The sequence below is a fragment of the Aotus nancymaae genome, unplaced genomic scaffold (genome assembly GCF_030222135.1).
Source record: "Aotus nancymaae isolate 86718 unplaced genomic scaffold, 86718_ANA_hifiasm-v0.15.2.pri h1tg000003l, whole genome shotgun sequence".
Classification (NCBI taxonomy): domain Eukaryota; kingdom Metazoa; phylum Chordata; class Mammalia; order Primates; family Aotidae; genus Aotus; species Aotus nancymaae.
The window spans coordinates 44,685,331-44,704,584 of NW_026988414.1; the positions used below are offsets into that span (position 1 = coordinate 44,685,331).

At 44.1% G+C, this 19,254-nt stretch overlaps 1 protein-coding gene across 3 annotated transcripts in view; it reads left to right on the plus strand.

The window, feature by feature from the left end:
- The window catches only part of MOB3B (MOB kinase activator 3B), a 203,659-nt gene extending 191,912 nt beyond the window's left edge, over positions 1-11,747 (plus strand). For all 3 annotated transcript variants that reach the window (XM_012454624.2, XM_064380759.1, XM_064380751.1), the window contains exon 4: positions 9,310-11,747. In XM_012454624.2, the coding sequence (XP_012310047.1) occupies positions 9,310-9,339 (30 nt within the window). In that variant the 3' untranslated portion in view covers positions 9,340-11,747. The remainder of the gene's footprint in view (positions 1-9,309) is intronic.
- Positions 11,748-19,254: the final 7,507 nt, after the last annotated feature.

Here is a 19,254-nt window from a genome sequence, read left to right on the forward strand (position 1 = left end):
TGCTTGTTTGTTTTTGTTTTCTTTTTTTCTCTTTGCTCTTTTTCTGGGGATTTCCCTGCAGCAAGCAGCCTGTTTCTCCTGGGTCTTCCTTGAAGCAAGACACTCCCTTCAAAGCAGAACTGCACCTGCCCCCCCCCCGCCCCCTGTCTAAAGGAGTGCCAGCTGCCAGGGCAAATTCTTAGCAACCTGCCCTGGGGCCCTGCTGGGATCCTCTTTCTCTCTTTCCTCACACCCAGAGTTCTGTTCCCTTTCTGGGAATTGCTCTGTCTCCCATCTACGTGGCTTCTAAGCTTCACCCACACCTAAGCAGGGCTGGGAAAGAGGAACTGGAGTTATCTGGACAAAACAAGGAAATGGGGCTCTCCATGCAGAAGGAACAAGCGTGCAAAAATGCAGGTATACACAGAAGCAACGTGCCTGCGAGCAACTACAGCCACAGACGGGACAAGCATGCAAAGATGCAGGCATACACAGAAGCAACGTGCCTGCGAGCATCTACAGCCGCAGACGGGACAAGCGTGCAAAGATGCAGGCATACACAGAAGCAACGTGCCTGCGAGCATCTACAGCCGCAGATGGGACAAGTGTGCAAAGATGCAGGTATACACAGAAGCAAAGTGCGTGCAAGCATCTACAGCCGCAGATGGGACAAGCGTGCAAAGATGCAGGTATACACAGAAGCAACGTGCCTGCGAGCATCTACAGCCGCAGATGGGACAAGCGTGCAAAGATGCAGGTATACACAGAAGCAACGTGCCTGCGAGCATCTACAGCCACAGACGGGGCAAGCGTGCAAAGATGCAGGTATACACAGAAGCAACGTGCCTGCGAGCATCTACAGCCGCAGACGGGACAAGCGTGCAAAGATGCAGGCATACACAGAAGCAACGTGCGTGCAAGCATCTACAGCCGCAGATGGGACAAGCGTGCAAAGATGCAGGCATACACAGAAGCAACGTGCCTGCGAGCATCTACAGCCGCAGACAGGGGCGGGAGGCAGATCTAGAAATCCTTGCAAGTCATGGGAAGTTGAGGACTTGATCTGGCAGGAAATGGAGATGCAGGAAAACAGTTTTATTCCTCCGTGGATCTTCAGCAGTACCATTCCAGACAGTGCTGTTGATGACACCAGCGGGGATTAGAGAGTGGTGCTTCTGGGCCTTGGTGCATGCTGGAATCCTGTGGCTGTTATCTCTAGGACCGAAAGCAGCACGGTGCCATGGGCAATTCTGAGCCTTTCAATCTGGACAATTCAGAGAGAACAGTGGTTTTGATTTTTTTTTTTTTTTTTTTTTTGAGACCGAGTCTGGCTCTGTCGCCCAGGCTGGAGTGCAGTGGCACGTTCTTGGCTTAGCACAACATCGACCTCCCGAGGTCAAGCAATTCTCCTGCCTCCCGAGTAGCTGGGACTACAGGCATGTGCCATCATGCCCAGCTAATTTTTTGTGTATTAGTAGAGACAGGGTTTCATGTTAGCCAGGATGGTTTGGATCACCTGACCTCATGTTCCGCCCACCTCAGCCTCCCAAAGTGTTGGGATTACAGGCGTGAGCCACCATGCCCAGCCTGGTTTTGATTTTGATCATCAAATGACTTAGCACAATACCACTGTCTCTTTTGGTTCTGTTGGGGTTCGAGGGAGTCCTTAGCTCCCCTGAGAGGACGTTTCTCCAAAGTTCTTGGTCTCCTGCTCTCTCAAGAATGAGATAGGGGACCAGGCGTGCTCACAAAGTAAATACTGGACCCCAAACAGTGTTGCAGAGGAGTGATTTTATTTAGGTAGAGAAAGAGAAAAAAGAAGAAGAGAGAGAACTTCCACAAGAGAGAGGGAGGGAGGGGGTCCAAACATGGAGTTTGAAGGGGTGTGGAAGAAGGAGACTTTTAACCTGGGAGGAACCCCCACCTTCTCCAAGACCCCTGGCCAATGAGAGGAGTTCCTTAGAACTTCTGCTGCAGTGATTGACTTTTGACACTTTCCCTCACCTGCAAAAATTAAAACAGAGACCGTTAAATCTCCCAAATGGAGAGAGATGGGAGCGGGGCATGGCGCTGGGAAGTTCTTGCCCTTAAAACTCCGCCCCCTGGTGGACCCGGAAAGAGAACACATTCCCTCAATTCCACAGCCCCTGAAAGCACACCTGTCCTTGCCTGGGATTCTTTTGACAGCAGTATCACCATGCCTCCCATAGTGCTGCGATGCTAGAAGAAACCTCACTGAATCCTGTCCCTGTCTGCAGTCCGAGATGATTTCACATGGGCCCACACGGTGTAGCTGAGAACCCCAGGATCCCTTGCTGATGCTGGCTCATTTTCTTTGGTCTCATCCTCATCACTCCTCCAGGAAGACTACCCAGTCCAAAGGGACTTGCTTTTGCTCTAAGTGGGTTAGATCTTGAGGTAAGGAAATAGCAAAATACTGGTGTAACAGTGAGTGTGGAGAGATGGGCTGAGGGAAGTGAGTGTTGGCAGGAGCTGAGGACCCTGCTGGGAGGGTGGCGAAGACTTGGCATAGACCTCCACAGCACAGCTGCTTGGAACAGAGGCAGGAAGGGCAGGGAAAAGTCATGAGAGAGGGAATTTGCAGGATGGTCAAGGTTCTCAATCCACACCCTCTGCAGAAGAAACAAATGAAATATGGCTACAATCTGGAGATTTTTAAGTCTCTAAGAAGTAGAATTTGTGAGCTAAAAGGCATCAAGAAAGCTCTCTTTCTGACCTGGCCTCTACCCCCAGAGGGCCTTAACCTTGCTGTGGGGAATGAAACTCTGCCCAGTTGGAGGGTTTTGGTGCTGCCCACCCCCAGCCCAGCCAGAAATGTGGCCCCGGTACTTCTGCTGCAGTTCAAGCCACTTTCCCAGCTCTGTCCCTGCCTGCATGGAGACGGAGCTGACAGCCGGCCACAGGGCCAAGCTCTGGCTTGGGGCTGGCAGCTGGGACTGAGGCTGCACTGCTGATGAATGGGCCGGGAGGCACTTTGTGAAATGAGCGACACCCTCTGACGGCCTCTTTCTATGGACTCACCGTGTTCCTCACGTGCCTTTCCAGCAATGTCACATTTGATTTTACCTTTAAAAGGTATTGATGAACCTGCATTATTGTTGAGTCTCTCCTACATTCTGTTCCATTTCCATTACTTCAGGGTGTGTGTGTGTGTGTGTGTGTGTGTGTGTGTGTGTCCATGTGCACAGGTGTGCTGGATTAGAGGAGAGCCCTATTTCCTTTAGATACATGAACTCCTCCCTCTAGTAGCCACCATTAAACATCCAATGACTTAAAATAGGCAGTGAGAAGTACATAGTGTCATGTCAGACGTGGCCCTGAGAGAGGCGCCCTTCTCACTACCCTGCTTAAGCCCTCAGCTGTTTAATGCTGGCTGTCCTGGGGGAGGAGTTTCCGGCACCGAGTGGTCTCCGCTCCTTCCGCGCACAGAGCCTTCTGTGTCTCCTCATGCTCCCTTTCTCCCTTGATTATTTTTTGTTTCGAGTATTTCTTCCTCCCCCTTTCTCCTTCTTGTGTCTCAGAACCAGCAGGAAGCTGGTGATTAAAAGAAGACATGGGTTTGGAAACGCTGCTATGGCCGCCCTTCTACCCCTTTATTTTACAACGGAAACAAGAAGCCTCACTCCTTGTCTTTTAATCCTCTCTCAGGCAGAGTAATGAAAATAGTGTTTGCTTGTTTTTGTTTTTGAGTCCACTAAATCTTGATTCTTACACTGACTAGCTGTGTGAACTTGGGCAAGTTACTTGAAATCTCAGAGCCTCTTTTTCCTCATCTCTAAATTAGAAAAAGTAATGCCTACTTCACAGAGCTGTGAGAAAGTGCACAAAGTCTAAGTGCTTTCACCATCGTAGGTATGCAATCCGTGTTTCCTTCCATCTCTCATTTTACTTGGGTCCGCAGACCTAATAAGTGTTCCTCTTCATTGGATTTCAATTTAATTAAATATTTTTTAAGCACCTAGTATGTGCCAGGTCTTGAGCACCAGGGTCCACGCAAATACAAGGTAGGGTTCCTCTCTTTGAGAGCAGCCTGGTGCTGAAACCAGGAATGTGATAAACAGAACAGCGTGAAAGGTGCCATTGGCACTGAGGGAATCTGGAAGAGGAGCACCTCGGAGTTTTGGGGGACAGGGTGGGAGGGTAGAAGAAGGTGTCCCTAAGGAGCTGAGCACTGGTCAAGAGCGTTACAGGGTGTTGGCCACAGGAGAAGGGTGTTCTGGGAAGACAGGAGCATGTGTATGGAAATTGCTGTGGGTTCCATGGGAGAGAAGGAGCATCGGGCACTGATGGGGGGTGGGGTTGAGTGCCTGAAAAGAGTCCAGATTAGGAAGAACATTGTTACAGTGGAGACGTGGTTTGGAAACTATCGAACATTAAAGGAGTTTAGGAGCACCATAAGAGGATAAAGATTTTACCTGCAGCACGCCAAGCCCGCTCTAAGAAATCGTTGTGTTTCTTGTTTGTTTTCTTGTTTTGTTTTGTTTTGTTTTGAGATGGAGTCTTGCTCTGTTGCCCAGGCTGGAGTGCAATGGTGCAGTCTTGGCTCACTGCAATCTCCGCCTCCTGGGTTCAAGGGATTCTCCTGCCTCAGCCTCCCGAGTAGCTGGGATTACAGGTGCCCACCTCCACACCTGGCTAACTTTTATATTTTTTTAGTAGAGGCAGAGTTTCGCCTGTTGGCCAGGCTGGTCTCGAGCTCCTGACCTCGTGATCTGCCTGCCTCAGCCTCTCAAAATGCTAGGATTACAGGTGTGAGCCAGCAGAAATTACCACCCGGCAGAAATCCTTGTTTACATAAATTGCCCCTTTGGAATCGATGTGAAGTCAGAGAGCCCACAGGCCAGCAGCCCTGGTTCTGCCACTAATTAGTTTTGTCACATTAGGGAAGTCACTTACTCTCTGATGGTCTGAGTTGCCACATCTCTGAAATTAAAGTGTTGGAGTAGGTGACACCCATGTTTCCTCCCAACTGTAACAGCCTGTGACTCTGTGACAATGTCACTGCTTTTTGGAGCTTGTTTCATAATTCCTAGAGTTAACTTATTTAAATCGCTATGCAAGCATGATGACTGACACCTGGTAAACATCCAGTGTTCTTTATATGTTCCACATGAAAACTAGATTACTGAAATGTATGATGACGTAGTGCAGTAAACTGAGAGCGTTGATTTCTTCGTAGTCTTGGCTAAGCCGGAGAGTGTTTGTGGGACTTGGAGTAAGTCATTTTACTTCTCTGGGTCACTATTCCCTACCCTCCACTAACTGCCAGTTATAAAAATGGGTACACTGAGAGATTGGAGTAAGATTTGACTCTTAGCGTTCACGGAAGTTTGTTCAATGGCTATCAAAAACTTCTTGCCATTGCTAACAAGTACATAAAGAAGATTTAAACTTAAAAAGTGTTTAGATCAGAACAAAAAAAAAATTGAATATCTTATGTAAAAGACAGGCTGATTCCATCCACCCCCACCATCCCCACAAAAACTAGGCAAATGTCATTTTAACTTCATTTCTAAAATGAAATATGATTTCAGTTTGGAGTCTCTGCCTACTTTCCTTTTTGTTGTTTTTTAAATAACTGGATCTTGTTTTCTTAGGGAAAAATTCATGCATGTCAAAAATATCTAAAAATTCAGACTATGCAATGGACAAAAATATTAGAAATAGAAAACATACATAATTTTATTCACCTGAAGATAAATTTGTCATGTTGGACCCATATTTTGTTTATATTTTTCCCAAAATAACTGGATCAAACCATATATCCTGTCATGCAATGAACAAAATATCCATCATACATTAACATACAACAAAATGTGAAGGTTTCTCAGATTCAGGCAAAAATGAAATCGTGAGTTCCAATGTGATGTCATGCAAATGTGTGCAAGAAAGGAGCTGAAAATTGTATCTTAAAGGATGTCAAAATTTGCCAGGCAGAGAATGGCAGAAAACATTTACGAGATATAAGAAAGAAACCACTAGAAACTGGCCAGTTGCAGACCTGGAAGAAGTCTAGTTGGCCTGGCTGGTGTGGTGAGTGGGAGGGAATTCAGCAGGAGGTGAGCAGGGGGTGGTGGGACCTCTTTCTTTGCCAGGCTTCAGAGGTTGGAATTTGTTTTGCTGACAGTGGAGAACCAGGGACTTGATAGAATCAATTACTGCTTTATTTTAAAACAAATGAAACTGACCACAATCAAGATTCTATTCCACTCCTCTGCTAAGAACACATTTTGAAAAATTCGAGTGTTTTAAAAAATCTTCATATACAAGCCAAGCACAGTCTCCAGGAACTTCGTCAGAAGATTCTCATCACCTCTGTGGAAGCCTTTTAATGCACGTTTTGGAGTTCTTTAGTGACCTGCCTTAATTCATAGGGCATTCAGTAATTCCAGCAATGGTAAATTCATCGTAAAGAGCACCCCGGGTAGAAGTTGTTTTGGCCACACTCTCGGAGAGGAAGGAATGTGTTTGGCCCTGCTGGATGCCTGCGGGAGGGCTCTGATGAAGAAAGCGATGGAACCTAGCCTTGGCCATTTGTTTATTTAAACGAGTTGTTTTTTAAACAGCTCATTAGCTCCACCCAGTGGACAAGTGCTAGAATACTGCTTTCAGAGCCTGTTGCGGCGCTTCGAAGGATGGATCCAACTCAAATGTCTTTCCTGCAGTTTCTCATTTGCTATTTCAACCATTCATTCCCTTTACGAATTTAAGAGGCATCCAGGAAACGGTTTTTATCCTGCATCTCAGTGTCCTTGAATAAGTCCCTGTCCTCTCTGAAACTTATTCTGCAGTTTTAAAAAAAAAAAACTCTTCCATAGTTCTAGTGTGCATAGTCTCTCAGAGGTGTAATTGTTCTAGTATTTGCCCATTATACCTGTCATTCAAACTGGCATCAGCCTGGACAAAGAAAAAAATATCTGTGGCATTTTGAAAATTTATGAATGACTGCAAACACCTATAATTATGTGTGTCAATATATGTCAGTTTTATCCAATTGTGTATTCGTAAGAATATCTTCGAGACATTAACCTACAATTGCTTGGTGTAGTAGAAAGAGCCAGGCTTTGCAGTTAGATAGACCTGAGTTTAAACTCTAGGCCTGCAACTTTCTATATGACCTGGTAAGAACTCTCCTTCCCTGAGCATTTTTCCTCATCAATACAGTAAGATGGCAAATCTTATTTCACAAAGTATAATATCTGCAGAGCAGTAGACACCGAGACTGGCCAACAGCAGGCTTCCGTTTAACAAAAACAGCTGTTCCTGTTGAGCATTCTGCACCTTATCCATTTACCTTGAGCAAATAGCTTCTGCTCTGAAACGGATTCTTCCTCTGTCCAGTGGAGATCATAGTTCCCTGACTTTGAGTTATACAAATCCAATGATATAACCACTCCAAAGCACCTGGCACCTTATAGGTATTTAACAGTTGCTAGCTTCTTTCTTTCCAAAAGTACTGACCTGTTGCAGATAATTAAGTTATAAAGCTAAAATTGTGTTTATCCCATGAGCACACTTTCTCTCTCCCTCGTTCTCTTTTTCCTTCCCTCTCTTCTCTCTCAGACACACACATGCATGCATGTGTTGCATTCCCATCTTATTTCCCCCATCTCTTTCATCAAAAGTTAGGCCAAAAGCCAGGTGCAGTGGTTCATGCCTGTAATCCCAGCACTTCAGGAGGCCAAGGTGGGTGGATTGCTTGAGCTCAGGAGTCTGAGACCAACCAGGACAACGTGGTGAAACCTCATCTATACAATAAACTTTAAAAGTAGCCAGGCATGGTGGTGTGTGCCTATAGTCCCCAGCTACTCAGGAGGCTGAGGTGGGTGGATAGTTTGAACCCGAGGGGTTGAGGCTACAGTGAGCTGTTGCCACTGCACTCAAGCCTGGGCAAGAGCAAGACCCTGTCAAAAAAATTAAAAATTAAAAAAAAATTATATATACACATATATATGTAACTGCCTGTATTTAATAATTATAGAGATGCAAAAGTGCCTAGATTCTGCCCTGTCTGTTGTTATTTCTTTAGCCAGCACATTTGTGTGGTTTTCGAATAGAAAGCTGCTCTGAACACCTGGGCACTCCCACGCTCAGGCTCCTTCTTCCCGATGCTTCCTATTATATAAGGTGTGGCAGTCCAGGTCAGTATGCAAGAGATGTAGCAGCTGCAGCCAGCTTTGCAGCAGGTGGAACTTGGAAGATCATTCATCTAATTAAAATGACATTCAACTTGTCTTCCCAAGATGCTAAATGGCACAGGGCTCATTACTAGCCTGCTCCTCAGACCATCCTTGGAGATGAAAGAGGCGCCACTACCCTGGCACAGTGCCAGGGGCGAGGGATACAAAGATGAAAGCACATGGGGTGATTCAATGAGTGCTTCTTTTTCCTGGCATTTAGTAGCTCTCAGTCTAGCAGGGCCAACAGATATGCCCAGAGCCCCAGCACACACACACACACAGATGTACAAATCCATACACTGCATAGAAGAATCAATGTGTGCACAGGAGGAGAGAGTGGCACCCTCCACAGCGAGTGGGGCAGGAGTGTGGAAAGGTCTCCCGACAGGTAGAAGTCACCTTACCTGAGTTGGAGAAATGAATGGCAATTTGATAAGTGAAGAGGGGCAGGCGCAGGATGTGGTAGGAGCATGGGACTCAACCTGTGCAGAACCCCAGGGAAAGAGAAAGGATGGCTCATTCGGGATCCATAAATACCTACAAGAGCCAGGCAGGTGGTGCGTGTCAGACACTTTGGTGTATCATTCATTTCTATTTTTAAAAATGTCCTCCTTCCAGCTTTTCTTGACTTATACCCACTTAAGTTATCCATTATTTTTCCATCTTTGATTCAAACTTAGCTTAAGAGAAATCTTTCCCTACTCGAAGAAAACTAGCAGTTCAAATCCATTTACTGTATCAGTTTGTAAGTGACACGTGGCTCCTGTGGGGGAGTCAGGTGGGAGTGGCAGGGACTGGGACAAACTGGAGAGCAAGTTCTCCTGCCGAAGAGGGCAGCCATTCTTCAACTCCAGCTGTTCAGAAGCTCCCAATCTTGCAATTTCTAAGAAAAAGCAAGCAACCTGGATTTTGATAAGAGAGTCAAATTTTTAAACAGTGCCTTAATGGAAAAAAAAAAAGTCTGCAGACCAAACGGAACATATCCTCATGCTAAGCCTTCGTCATGGACTGCACTTGCGACCTTTCATTTACAGGCTCCAGGGATTCCAAGAGCATTTTCAGGATCCTTCATCAAATCGTTGCTCTGCTTATAGTTTCTCCTAACCATCCTTTTCCCCTTGCTTTCCAGAAAGAGATGACGAGCAGGATGTGTCACTGATGTTCCACCTTACCCTCTGGAAGAAAGGAAAGCGGTTTCCTCCTGGAGCCCTACATGGGCAGGAAGTGGACCACCCTGGCTGAAATGACACACCTACTTCCAGGAGCTGCAGAGGTGGAGGCAAGCAGTGACTCCTCAGAGACGTTCCCCACTCACTTTGTGTGCTCTTAACCTTCTGAGTGCTGCTAGCCCAGACCCGTGGACCAGGCAGACCACAACGTGGAAGAAGGACCAGCCCCTTGACCCTTCTGGCTGGAAGATATCCGAGAGGAAGCCTCTGCACTTCCACACATGGCATCATTCTGCCTATGACCAGCTGCCTAAGCTTTACTGGAATTCAGGTTTTGAGACTGGGATGCTTGTTTGTATTTTTCCACTTACCTGTCTTGTCAGCTGGCCGACTTCTCTGTGATTGGTTTTCTAAGTGCCAGGTGAATTTTGGACCTCTGGATGTGCAGCGAGTTTTTATGCAATAAGCCTTCCTTGCAGGTCTCTAAGAGCTCCTGCTCTGATGTTGTGATTTAACACTGTGCAGGACCATGGAGCTCGGAGAGACCTGAACCCCCACCCCCCGCACCCGCCTACTCTCCCTGCCATAGATAGCTTCCATAGCATTTCCCTAATAAGTAGTTTTATCAGGGACACGCCATGGGGTGGCGCATCTCTGCCCCAAACAGGGTCTTCACATTCCAGGGAAGAGACTGGTTACTAGCATAAAGCTGACAAGTTACCAGGTCACCTGATCAGAATGTATTTTTTATAACCACCATCAGTCCTTGTCTCTTCAGTTGAAGAGATTCTTTCCTGTTTCCCAGAAGAGAGGAATAAAAGTCCTAAATGACTGAGAATGATCAGCAGGAGCTTTGGGCCCGATTACTACAGCGTTTGTTCTTTATTAAAGGGCAGGGAGTCGCAGCTGTCTCTACATGCCACTAACGTTTCAGTGAAAAGCAAAAGTACCTTTGGTTATTCAGTACATGTAGATTTAACACCCAGACGGCTGACTTGTAACCTTCCCCACTGGCCTTCTGAGCGTTTAAACCCAGCCGACGTTCTCTCTCCACTCCACACTCTCCCCTCCTCTGCCATGTTATGTTATGGCACAAAATTAATTTCCGCCCCTGTGATTGTGCCACGGTTGCCAAGGTGACAGTGGAGCTGGAGCTAACTTCCTTCTTTCATCCTTTCCAATTTTTCTATTCCAGAAGACAGTCAGAATAATGCATTCTGTACTACATCCTGCCTTTGGAGACCTAAATGAGTTTTCGTTGATGAAATGTTGCCTTCTCTGATTCATTCACAAACTGTGGTGGTTCTGACCACCTGTGATGAGGGGGTCATAATACTTCCAGTGATCCTTTGAATTTAGCAAAATGTTTGCTGGTGGAGGGAAGTATATAAGAATGTATTAGTGTATGTTAATGTAATAATAATTAAACAGTAACTAAACAACTCTGATTTTGTTTTATTATACATGTGTTAAAGCCTTCTGTGGCTGCCACAAAAGCCTAGAATCATGAAATCTTTGCCCAGGCTGAGAAAGGGCTGCCTCTGTGGGTACAGTGGCATTCGCCGTTGCCCTAACCAAGCCGGCTGAACCTTGCTTTGTGTCTCGTAAAGGTCATCTCATGGAATCCAGTTGCTGCTACCTCACCACGTTGCTGTGCCCTGGTCCACAATAAACATACTTTTCTCCCCCTTCCTAAGTAATTTGGAGAGGACAAGATAGGCCAAGTTTTTTCCCCACATCACTTTTGGCTGAAAGAATATCTGACCGTCATAGAGATCCAGAGAACAGAAACAAGAGCCCCTAATTCCCAGCCTGTGCAATATGCAGTTACCAGATGGGAATGCAGAGCAGTGGGACAGAGAGGTGGCTGTGGAACCCAGGACCCAGAGGGACGCTGCAGCAGTGCACCAGGGAATGCCACAGGATTTTTGCATTAAAAAAGTTGCATATGTTCCTGCATTTCAGCAAGGCATAATCAAGCAGGAGGCAGGAATCTGAAGACCTCTGTGATTCATTCTTTTTAAGGTTATCTTCTATTAATTGTGCAAATGAAATTTCCACTCAATTTAAAAATCCAAATGTCTTTAAGCTTCTTGGAACAGTTTTATCCTGCTTATATTGTTAATTGCACTAATCAACTCTTCTAGGGTAAATTCTGGCAAACTACTCTTTTTTTTTTCTTTTTTTTTTTTTTTTTTAATTACAGAATGTTCCTGTTCCCACAGAACTTTGGCAAATTCTGAAGAGAATCTCTGCAGTCAATTTTTATCGCCGCGACTTGGCTGCATCTAACTGTTCATCTCTTATAAATGAGCTTCAGCCCTCTGGGTCAGAGACTGACAACTCTCCTTCTTCTTCCTAAACTGGCCTACTCTCCTTTTTCTACATTTTTTTTTTTTTTTTTTTTGAGATGGAATCTTGCTATGTCACCAGGCTGGAGTGCAGTGGCATGATCTTGGCACACTGCAACCTCCGCCTCCCAGGTTCAAGGGATTCCCCTGCCTCAGCCATCCGAGTAGCTGGGAGTACAGGCACTTGCCACCATGCCGGCTAGTTTTCTGTATTTTAGTAGAGATGAGGTTTCACCATGATGGCGAGGATGGTCTGGATCTCCTGACCTCGTGATCCACGTGCCTTGGCCTCCCAAAGTGCTGGGATTACAGGCGTGAGCCACCTGCCTGGTCTCTACTTTTGTTTTAATTTTGAAAAATTTTAAAGTAAAAGTTTCAAAGTTGAAAGATTATAGTGAGTACCCTTATGTCCTTCAGTGTATCAGTTGTTAACATTTTGCCTTGTTTTCTTTTCTTCTTTTTTTTTTTTTTTAAGAGAAAGGGTCTCTCCCTATGTTACCCAAGCTGGCCTTGAACCCCTTGCCTCAAGCGATCCTTCCACTTAGCTCCTGAGCAGCCAGGACTCTGGCTTGTGCCACCACGCCTGCCTCCCATTTTCTTTCTCACTGTAAATACACATTCTTATTCTTGAATCATCTGAAAATAAGTTGCAGGCATCATGAAAATGTAAAATACTTCATCATGTTCTTCCTTTTAATAAGAACATTGTCCTATAAATCTGCAATATTTTCACACCCGTGAAATGGAACACTGCTACTGTATAAACCGAATATGTGACCCGTATTCAAAATTCTCCATTTGTCCTCAAAATATCCTTTATGGCTGATTATTTTATTATCCAGGATCCAATCAAGAATTATATGTATTTGTCATTCTCTTTTGTTTCCTTTAATTGATTAGATTAGAGTTCCCCTTTCGTGTGTGTCTGAGTGGTAGGGTGGTATTTGTGTATGATGTTTGGTGGGGGGTGTGTGTGTGATGTGTCTTTCGATCACACATTATTAAAGAGTTCAGGCAAGTTTGTGGACTGTCCCACAGTCTAGACTTTTTTACTGATTGTTGCCTCATTACGAGATACAGGTTAAATTTTTTTTCCAAGACTACTACACGTGTGATGTTGTTTCCTTCCTAACGCTTCCCATCAGGTGGCACATAATGTCTACTTGTCTCTTTTCTGATATTAAGACTGATCAGGTGTTGTCTGCCTGATCCAATCATTATCAAGTTCCATAATTATTAAGCTCTGAAATTCAGTACACGTACATTTATAGAGCATGAGGCTGTGCATACATACATTGATTTCTTAATGTTCTCAAGGAGGTCAAGGATCCCCAAAGTATGATGGCCATTGCAGTCAGATGATAGCAAAGAATTCATCCCTTTCCATATAACAGGAGGGAGGAGAAGAAGGAAGTTTCCACATGCAGACAATATGTGACTGCGTGGGCAAGTGGGAATTTGTACGGTCCCTGTAGTCAGAGGTGAAATATTCAACCCTTTTATTTTTTCTGCAATCCTCAATGACCTCCCATTTGGACCCATAGTTTATTTATAGAAAGCACACACTCTATAACTGTCAGTTGGTTTTTTGGGGAAAACCCTTAGATAGTACAATGGGTTGTGACCCTCCGAAGGACCACAAGTACATAAACACATACAAAGTATTTATGTGGTATTCAAATTTCATGGCGATGGTACAAGGAAGAGATGACTAGGAAGAAAATGTCTTAAATGGTTTAATTGGGAAATACTGATCTAGAATCATTTCCTGCTTCATAAGTTGTTCATTTGTTCTTCCCTAGGTATTTTCTCATTTCTAAAGGCGCAGAGTCTCAGAGCCAGGTTAAGTGGAAAAAACTTGGAGAGATTTCTTTTTTCTTTTTTGTTTATTTTGTTTTGTTTTGTTTTGTTTTTTTGAGATGGAGTCTTACTCTGTCGCCCAGGCTGGAGTACAGTGGCACAATCTCGGCTCACTGCAACCTCCATCTCCCTCATTTAAGTGATTCTTCTGCCTCACCTCCAGAGCAGCTGGGACTACAGGCGTGCACCACCACGCCTGGCTAATTTTTGCATTTTTTAGTAGAGATGGGGTTTCACCATATTGGCCAGGCTGGTCTCAAACTCCTCACCTCGTGATCCACCCGCCTTGGCCTTCCAAAGTGTTAGGGTTACAGGCATGAGCCACTGCACCCAGCCGAGAGATTTCTTAATCCATTCCTTTTGTCTCTCAAACCAAGCCAGTAACATCCCCAGTGAAAAAAATCTATTCTCCTCTCACCGATCTTCAGGCATGGAAATTCTACAGCATTTTTTGGTATAACCAATCCATTGAACACTCCACAACATCTTGAGTTCCATTCAACTCAAGCTGAAATATTATCTTTGAGTTTCAGTGTATCTTTTCTAGTGTCCCACTTTTAGAAAGGTCCAAAGATAATATATAATAGGATAAGTGAAAATATAATGAATCAGTGCTTTATTTGCATATCTATGAAATATCTGAAGGCTATTTCCAATGTGTGTCAGCCTCCTTTTCCTTCCAGTTCTCCCAGGATGGTGTCCTCTGCAATCTTGTTGCTCCGTTGTTGACCATTGAAGTAGCTCAATGTGAAACCTTCCCAAAGCTCTCCACATCACTCTATGTTATGGATGTGACCAGCAGTAAACATGAAGAGAACTTATTTCATGTCTTCTCCACACTGCCTTGTATCTTTGCTAAGTCTATTTTAATCACCATGAAAAATTCTTTACCACATTCAATCATTTTGGTTTATCTTCCTGACTTCTTACCTTTAACATCCCTGTTAAAGATTACACTGTTGTTTGTTTGTTTGTTTAAGCCATCCCTTTAATTGGCAAAACATTAAGGGACTTGAATAGAATTACTCTTATCTTTTTATGCTGATTTAAGCCAAGCCATCATTCTGCTCATTGACAGAAGCACATTGCTTCTTACAGTCTCTAAAACTTGTGTCCTTTCCATACCCCATGAGTGTCACACTGTGAGAAAAACAAAAACACTGTAGGAAAAGGATGACCATCATCTTTGAAGAAATGTGTACCGAGGCACAATCACTAAAAGGCGTTGGAGGCATCGCTTAGTTAACACTGTCATTCTTGATCTGATCATTTTGGACCTTGAAGAAATTGGCGATTCTCTCCTAGAATTAGACAAACAAAATGTGTTTGGAAATAGTGATTGTTTTCCTGCTTTAAGAAGTATATTAACAAAAAGCTTTTACAACAGGCTGTTTCCCTCTGGGCAGGTATTAATTCTAAGAATTTTTTCAATGACTACATAAGGATTTCTGTAACTTATGAATGAAGAGTCCATTTCTAATCAAATAATTAAGCTGTTTTACTAGCTTCTAGTGATCTCATTTCAGAGTTTTCCTTTACCTTTTTTACATGCATCAGAAACAGAAATGTTTACTATATTTTTAGCTCCATTTATGATTGTATTAAGGGTTTGACTATAAGGAAAACTAACAAATCAATTAGAAAAGCAACATAAAACTAAAGGATATTTATGAAATCAGTTATATGTGAGCTTGGGTATTCAAATGTCACAAATAAAAGGCATAAAACCATTATCTAGTCTGTCTTTTTTTTAATGCTTGGTTTATTTCTTTTAATAAATAGGTTGTCTTGCAATAGTCCTGGAACAGGTAAATAAAAGGAGAACCGTTAATTCTACAAAAACTAATTCAAAGTTAATTTGAAAACACACAGGTGGTTGGCAAGATGGCCGAATAGGAACAGCTCCAGTCTGCAGCTCCCAGCAAGATAAACACAGAAGGCAGATGATTTCTGCATTTCCAACTGAAGTACCCAGCTCATCTCATTGGGACTGGTTAAACAGTGGGTGCAGCCCACGAAGGGTGAGCCAAAGCAGGGTGAGGCGTTGCCTCACCTGGGAAGTGCAAAGCGTGGGGGAACTCCCTCCCCTAGCCAAGGGAAGCCATGAGAGACCATGCTGTGAGGAATGGTGCATTCCAGCCCACATACTACGCTTCTCCCCCAGTTTTCGCAACCCTCAGACCAGGAGATTCCCTCGGGTGCCTATGCCACCAGGGCCCTGGGTTTCAAGCACAAAGCTGGGGAGCCATTTGGGCAGACACCAAGCTAGCTGCAATTTTTTTTTCATACCCCAGTGGCACCTGGAATGCTAGTGAGATAGAACTGTTCACTCCCCTGGAAAGGTGGCTGAAGCCAGGGAGCCAAGTTGTCTAGCTCAGCAGATCCTACCCCATGGAGCCCAGCAAGCTAAGATCCACTGGCCTGAAATTCTCACTGCCAGCACAGCAGTCTGAAGTCAACCAGGGATGCTTGAACTTGGTGGGGGGAGGGGCATCCGCCATTACTGAGGCTTGAGTAGGTGGTTTCCCCTCACAGTGGAAACAAAGCCTCCAGGAAGTTTGAACTGGGTGGAGCCCACCGCAGCTCACCAAAGCCACTATAGCCAGACTGCATCTCTAGATTCCTCCTCTCTGTGAGGGGCAGCTCTGAAAGAAAGGCAGCAGCTCCAGTGAGGGGCTTACAGATAAAACTCCCATCTCCCTGGGACAGAGCACCTAGGGGACGGGATGGCTGTGGGTGGAGCTGCAGCAGACTTAAACATTCCTGCCTGCCAGCTCTGAAGAGAACAGTGGATCTCCCAGCACAGTGCTCAAGCTCTGCTAAGGGACAGAGCTCTGCCTCTGCAAGCAGGTCCTGACCCCTGTGTATCCCGACTGGGAGACACCTCCCAGCAGGGGTCAACAGACACCTCATACAGAAGAGCTCTGGCTGGCATCTGGTGGGCGCCCCTCTGGGACAAAGCTTCCAGAGGAAGGAGCAGGCAGCAATCTTTGTTGTTCTGCAGCCTCCACTGGTGATACCCAGGCAAACAGGGTCTGGAGTGGACCTCCAGCAAACTCCAGCAGACTGCAGCAGAGGGGACTATTAGAAAGAAAACCAACAAACAGAAAGGAATAGCATCAACATCAACAAAAAAGGATGTCTACACATAAACCCCATGTGAAGGTCACCAGCATCAAAGACCAAAGGTAGATAAATCCATGAAGATGAGGAAAAACAAGCACAAAAAGACTGAAAATTCCAAAAACAACAATGCCTCTTCTTCTTTAAAGGATCACAGCTCCTCACCAGCAGGGGAACAAAACTGGACAGAGAATGAGTTTGATGAATTGACTGAAGTAGGCTTCAGAAGGTTGGTAATAACAAACTCCTCCAAACTAAAGGAGCATGTTTTAACCCAATGCAAGGAGGCTAAGAACCTTAATAAAAGGTTAGAGAAATTGCTAGCTAGAATAACCAGTTTAGAGAAGAACATAAATGACCTGATGGAGCTGAAAAACACAGCACAAGAACTTTGTGAAGCATACCCAAGTATCAATAGCTCAATCAATCAAGTGGAAGAAAGGATATTAGAGATCTAATATCAACTTAATGAAATAAAGCATGAAGACAAGATTAGAGAAAAAATAATGAAAAGGAATGAACAAAACCTCCAAGAAATATGGGACTATGTGAAAAGACCAAACCTACATTTTATTGGTGTACCTGAAAGTGATGGAGAGAATAAAACCAAGTTGAAAAACACTCTTCAGGATACTATCCAGGAGAAATTCCCCAACCTAGCAAGGCAGGCCAACACCGAATTTCAGGAAACACAGAAAACATCACAAAGATACTCCTCAAGAAGAGCAACCCCAAGACACATAATCATCAGATTCAACAAGGTTGAAATGAAGGACAAATGCTAAGGGCAGCCAGAGACAAAGGTCAGTTTACTCACAATGGGAAGCTCCTCACACTAACAGCGGATTTCTCTGAAGAAACCCTACAAGCCAGAAGAGTGTGGGGGCCAATACTTAACACTCTTAAAGAATTTTCAACCCAGAATTTCATATCCAGCCAAACTAAGCTTCATAAGCAAAGGAGAAACTGTATCAACTAACAGGCAAAATAACCAGCGAGCATTGTAATAACAGGATCAAATTCATACATAACAATATTAACCTTAAATGTAAATGGGCTAAATGCCACAATTAAAAGACACAGACTGGGAAATTGGATAAAGAGTCAAAACTCATAGGTGTGCTGTATTTAGGAGACCCACCTCAAATGCAGAGACAAACATAAACTCAAAATAAAGGGATGGAAGAATATTTACCAAGCAAATGGAAAGAAAAGAAAAGCAGGGTTTGCAATCCTAGTCTCTGATAAAACAGACTTTAAAGCAACAAAGATCAAAAAAGACAGAGAAGGGCATTACATAATGGTAAATGGATCAATGCAACAAGAAGAGCTAACTATCCTAAATATATATGCACCTAATACAGGAGCACCCAGATACATAAGGCAAATTCTTAGAGACCTACAAAGAAACTTAGACTCCCACACAATAATAGTGGGAGACTTTAATGCCCCACTGTCAATATTAGACAGATCAACGAGACAAAAAATTAATAAGGATATACAGGACTTGAGCCCAGCTCTGGACCAAGAGGACCCAATAGACATCTACAGAACTCTCCACCCCAAATCAATAGAATATACATTTTTCTCAGCACCACCTCATACTTATTCTAAAATTGACCACATAATCGGAAGTAAATCACTCCTAAACAAATGCAAAAGAACAGAAGTCATAACAAACAGTCTCTCAGACTACAGTGCAATCAAATTAGAACTCAAGATTAAGGAACTCATTCAAAACTACACAACTACATGGAACTGAACAACCTGTTCCTGAATAACTACTTGGTAAATAATGAAATTAAGGCAGAAATAAAGAAGTTATTTGAAACCAATGAGAACAAAGACACAACGTACAAGAATCTCTAGGACACAGCTAAAGCAGTGTTTCGAGGAAAATTTATAGCACTAAATGCCCACAGGAGAAAGCGGAGAAGCAATGATGAAGTCACACAGGATGAAATACATGCCTCCTTCACAGTACAGAAAGGGCGGGTCTCATGAAAAAAATGTCATTAGAAGTTCAGGTTATCAAGGGAGAGGAATATGTGGGCTTATTGCCCCTGCTACAGATGTTGCTGACCTGGTCTTGCCTGCAGAAGAAAAGGGAAGAAAGACTGATAAGGGGAGCTTAACCTTCATGAGCTTGATAAGAGCAGTCAGGAGTCCAGGGGCACTCTCATCCCTTGATCCCAGTCAGAGGGATCACATCATCCTACTTCCCACCAACAGTTTCATTTCTGACCAGACCACTGTCTTCCAGGGAAGACTTGTATATCCTCAAGGGAGGAAATAAATGCTGTCTCCTCATTTTTGGCCAATGGAAATATGCAAGACTGGGAAGCATGTAGGGAGATTCAATCTAATTCAGTAAATATTTGCATCACTACTATGGCTGGGCACTCTTAGTCAATATAGTATTATCAGGCTCTTAATCAATGTAGTAGGCTGTCAGTCATAGGCTCTCAGTCCATACAGTAATTAATCTGCAAATGCTATCATTGGACTTCACAATTTCCATGGCCAAATACATTTGGAAAATATCGGGTAAAACATTTAAAAAGGGCTTTT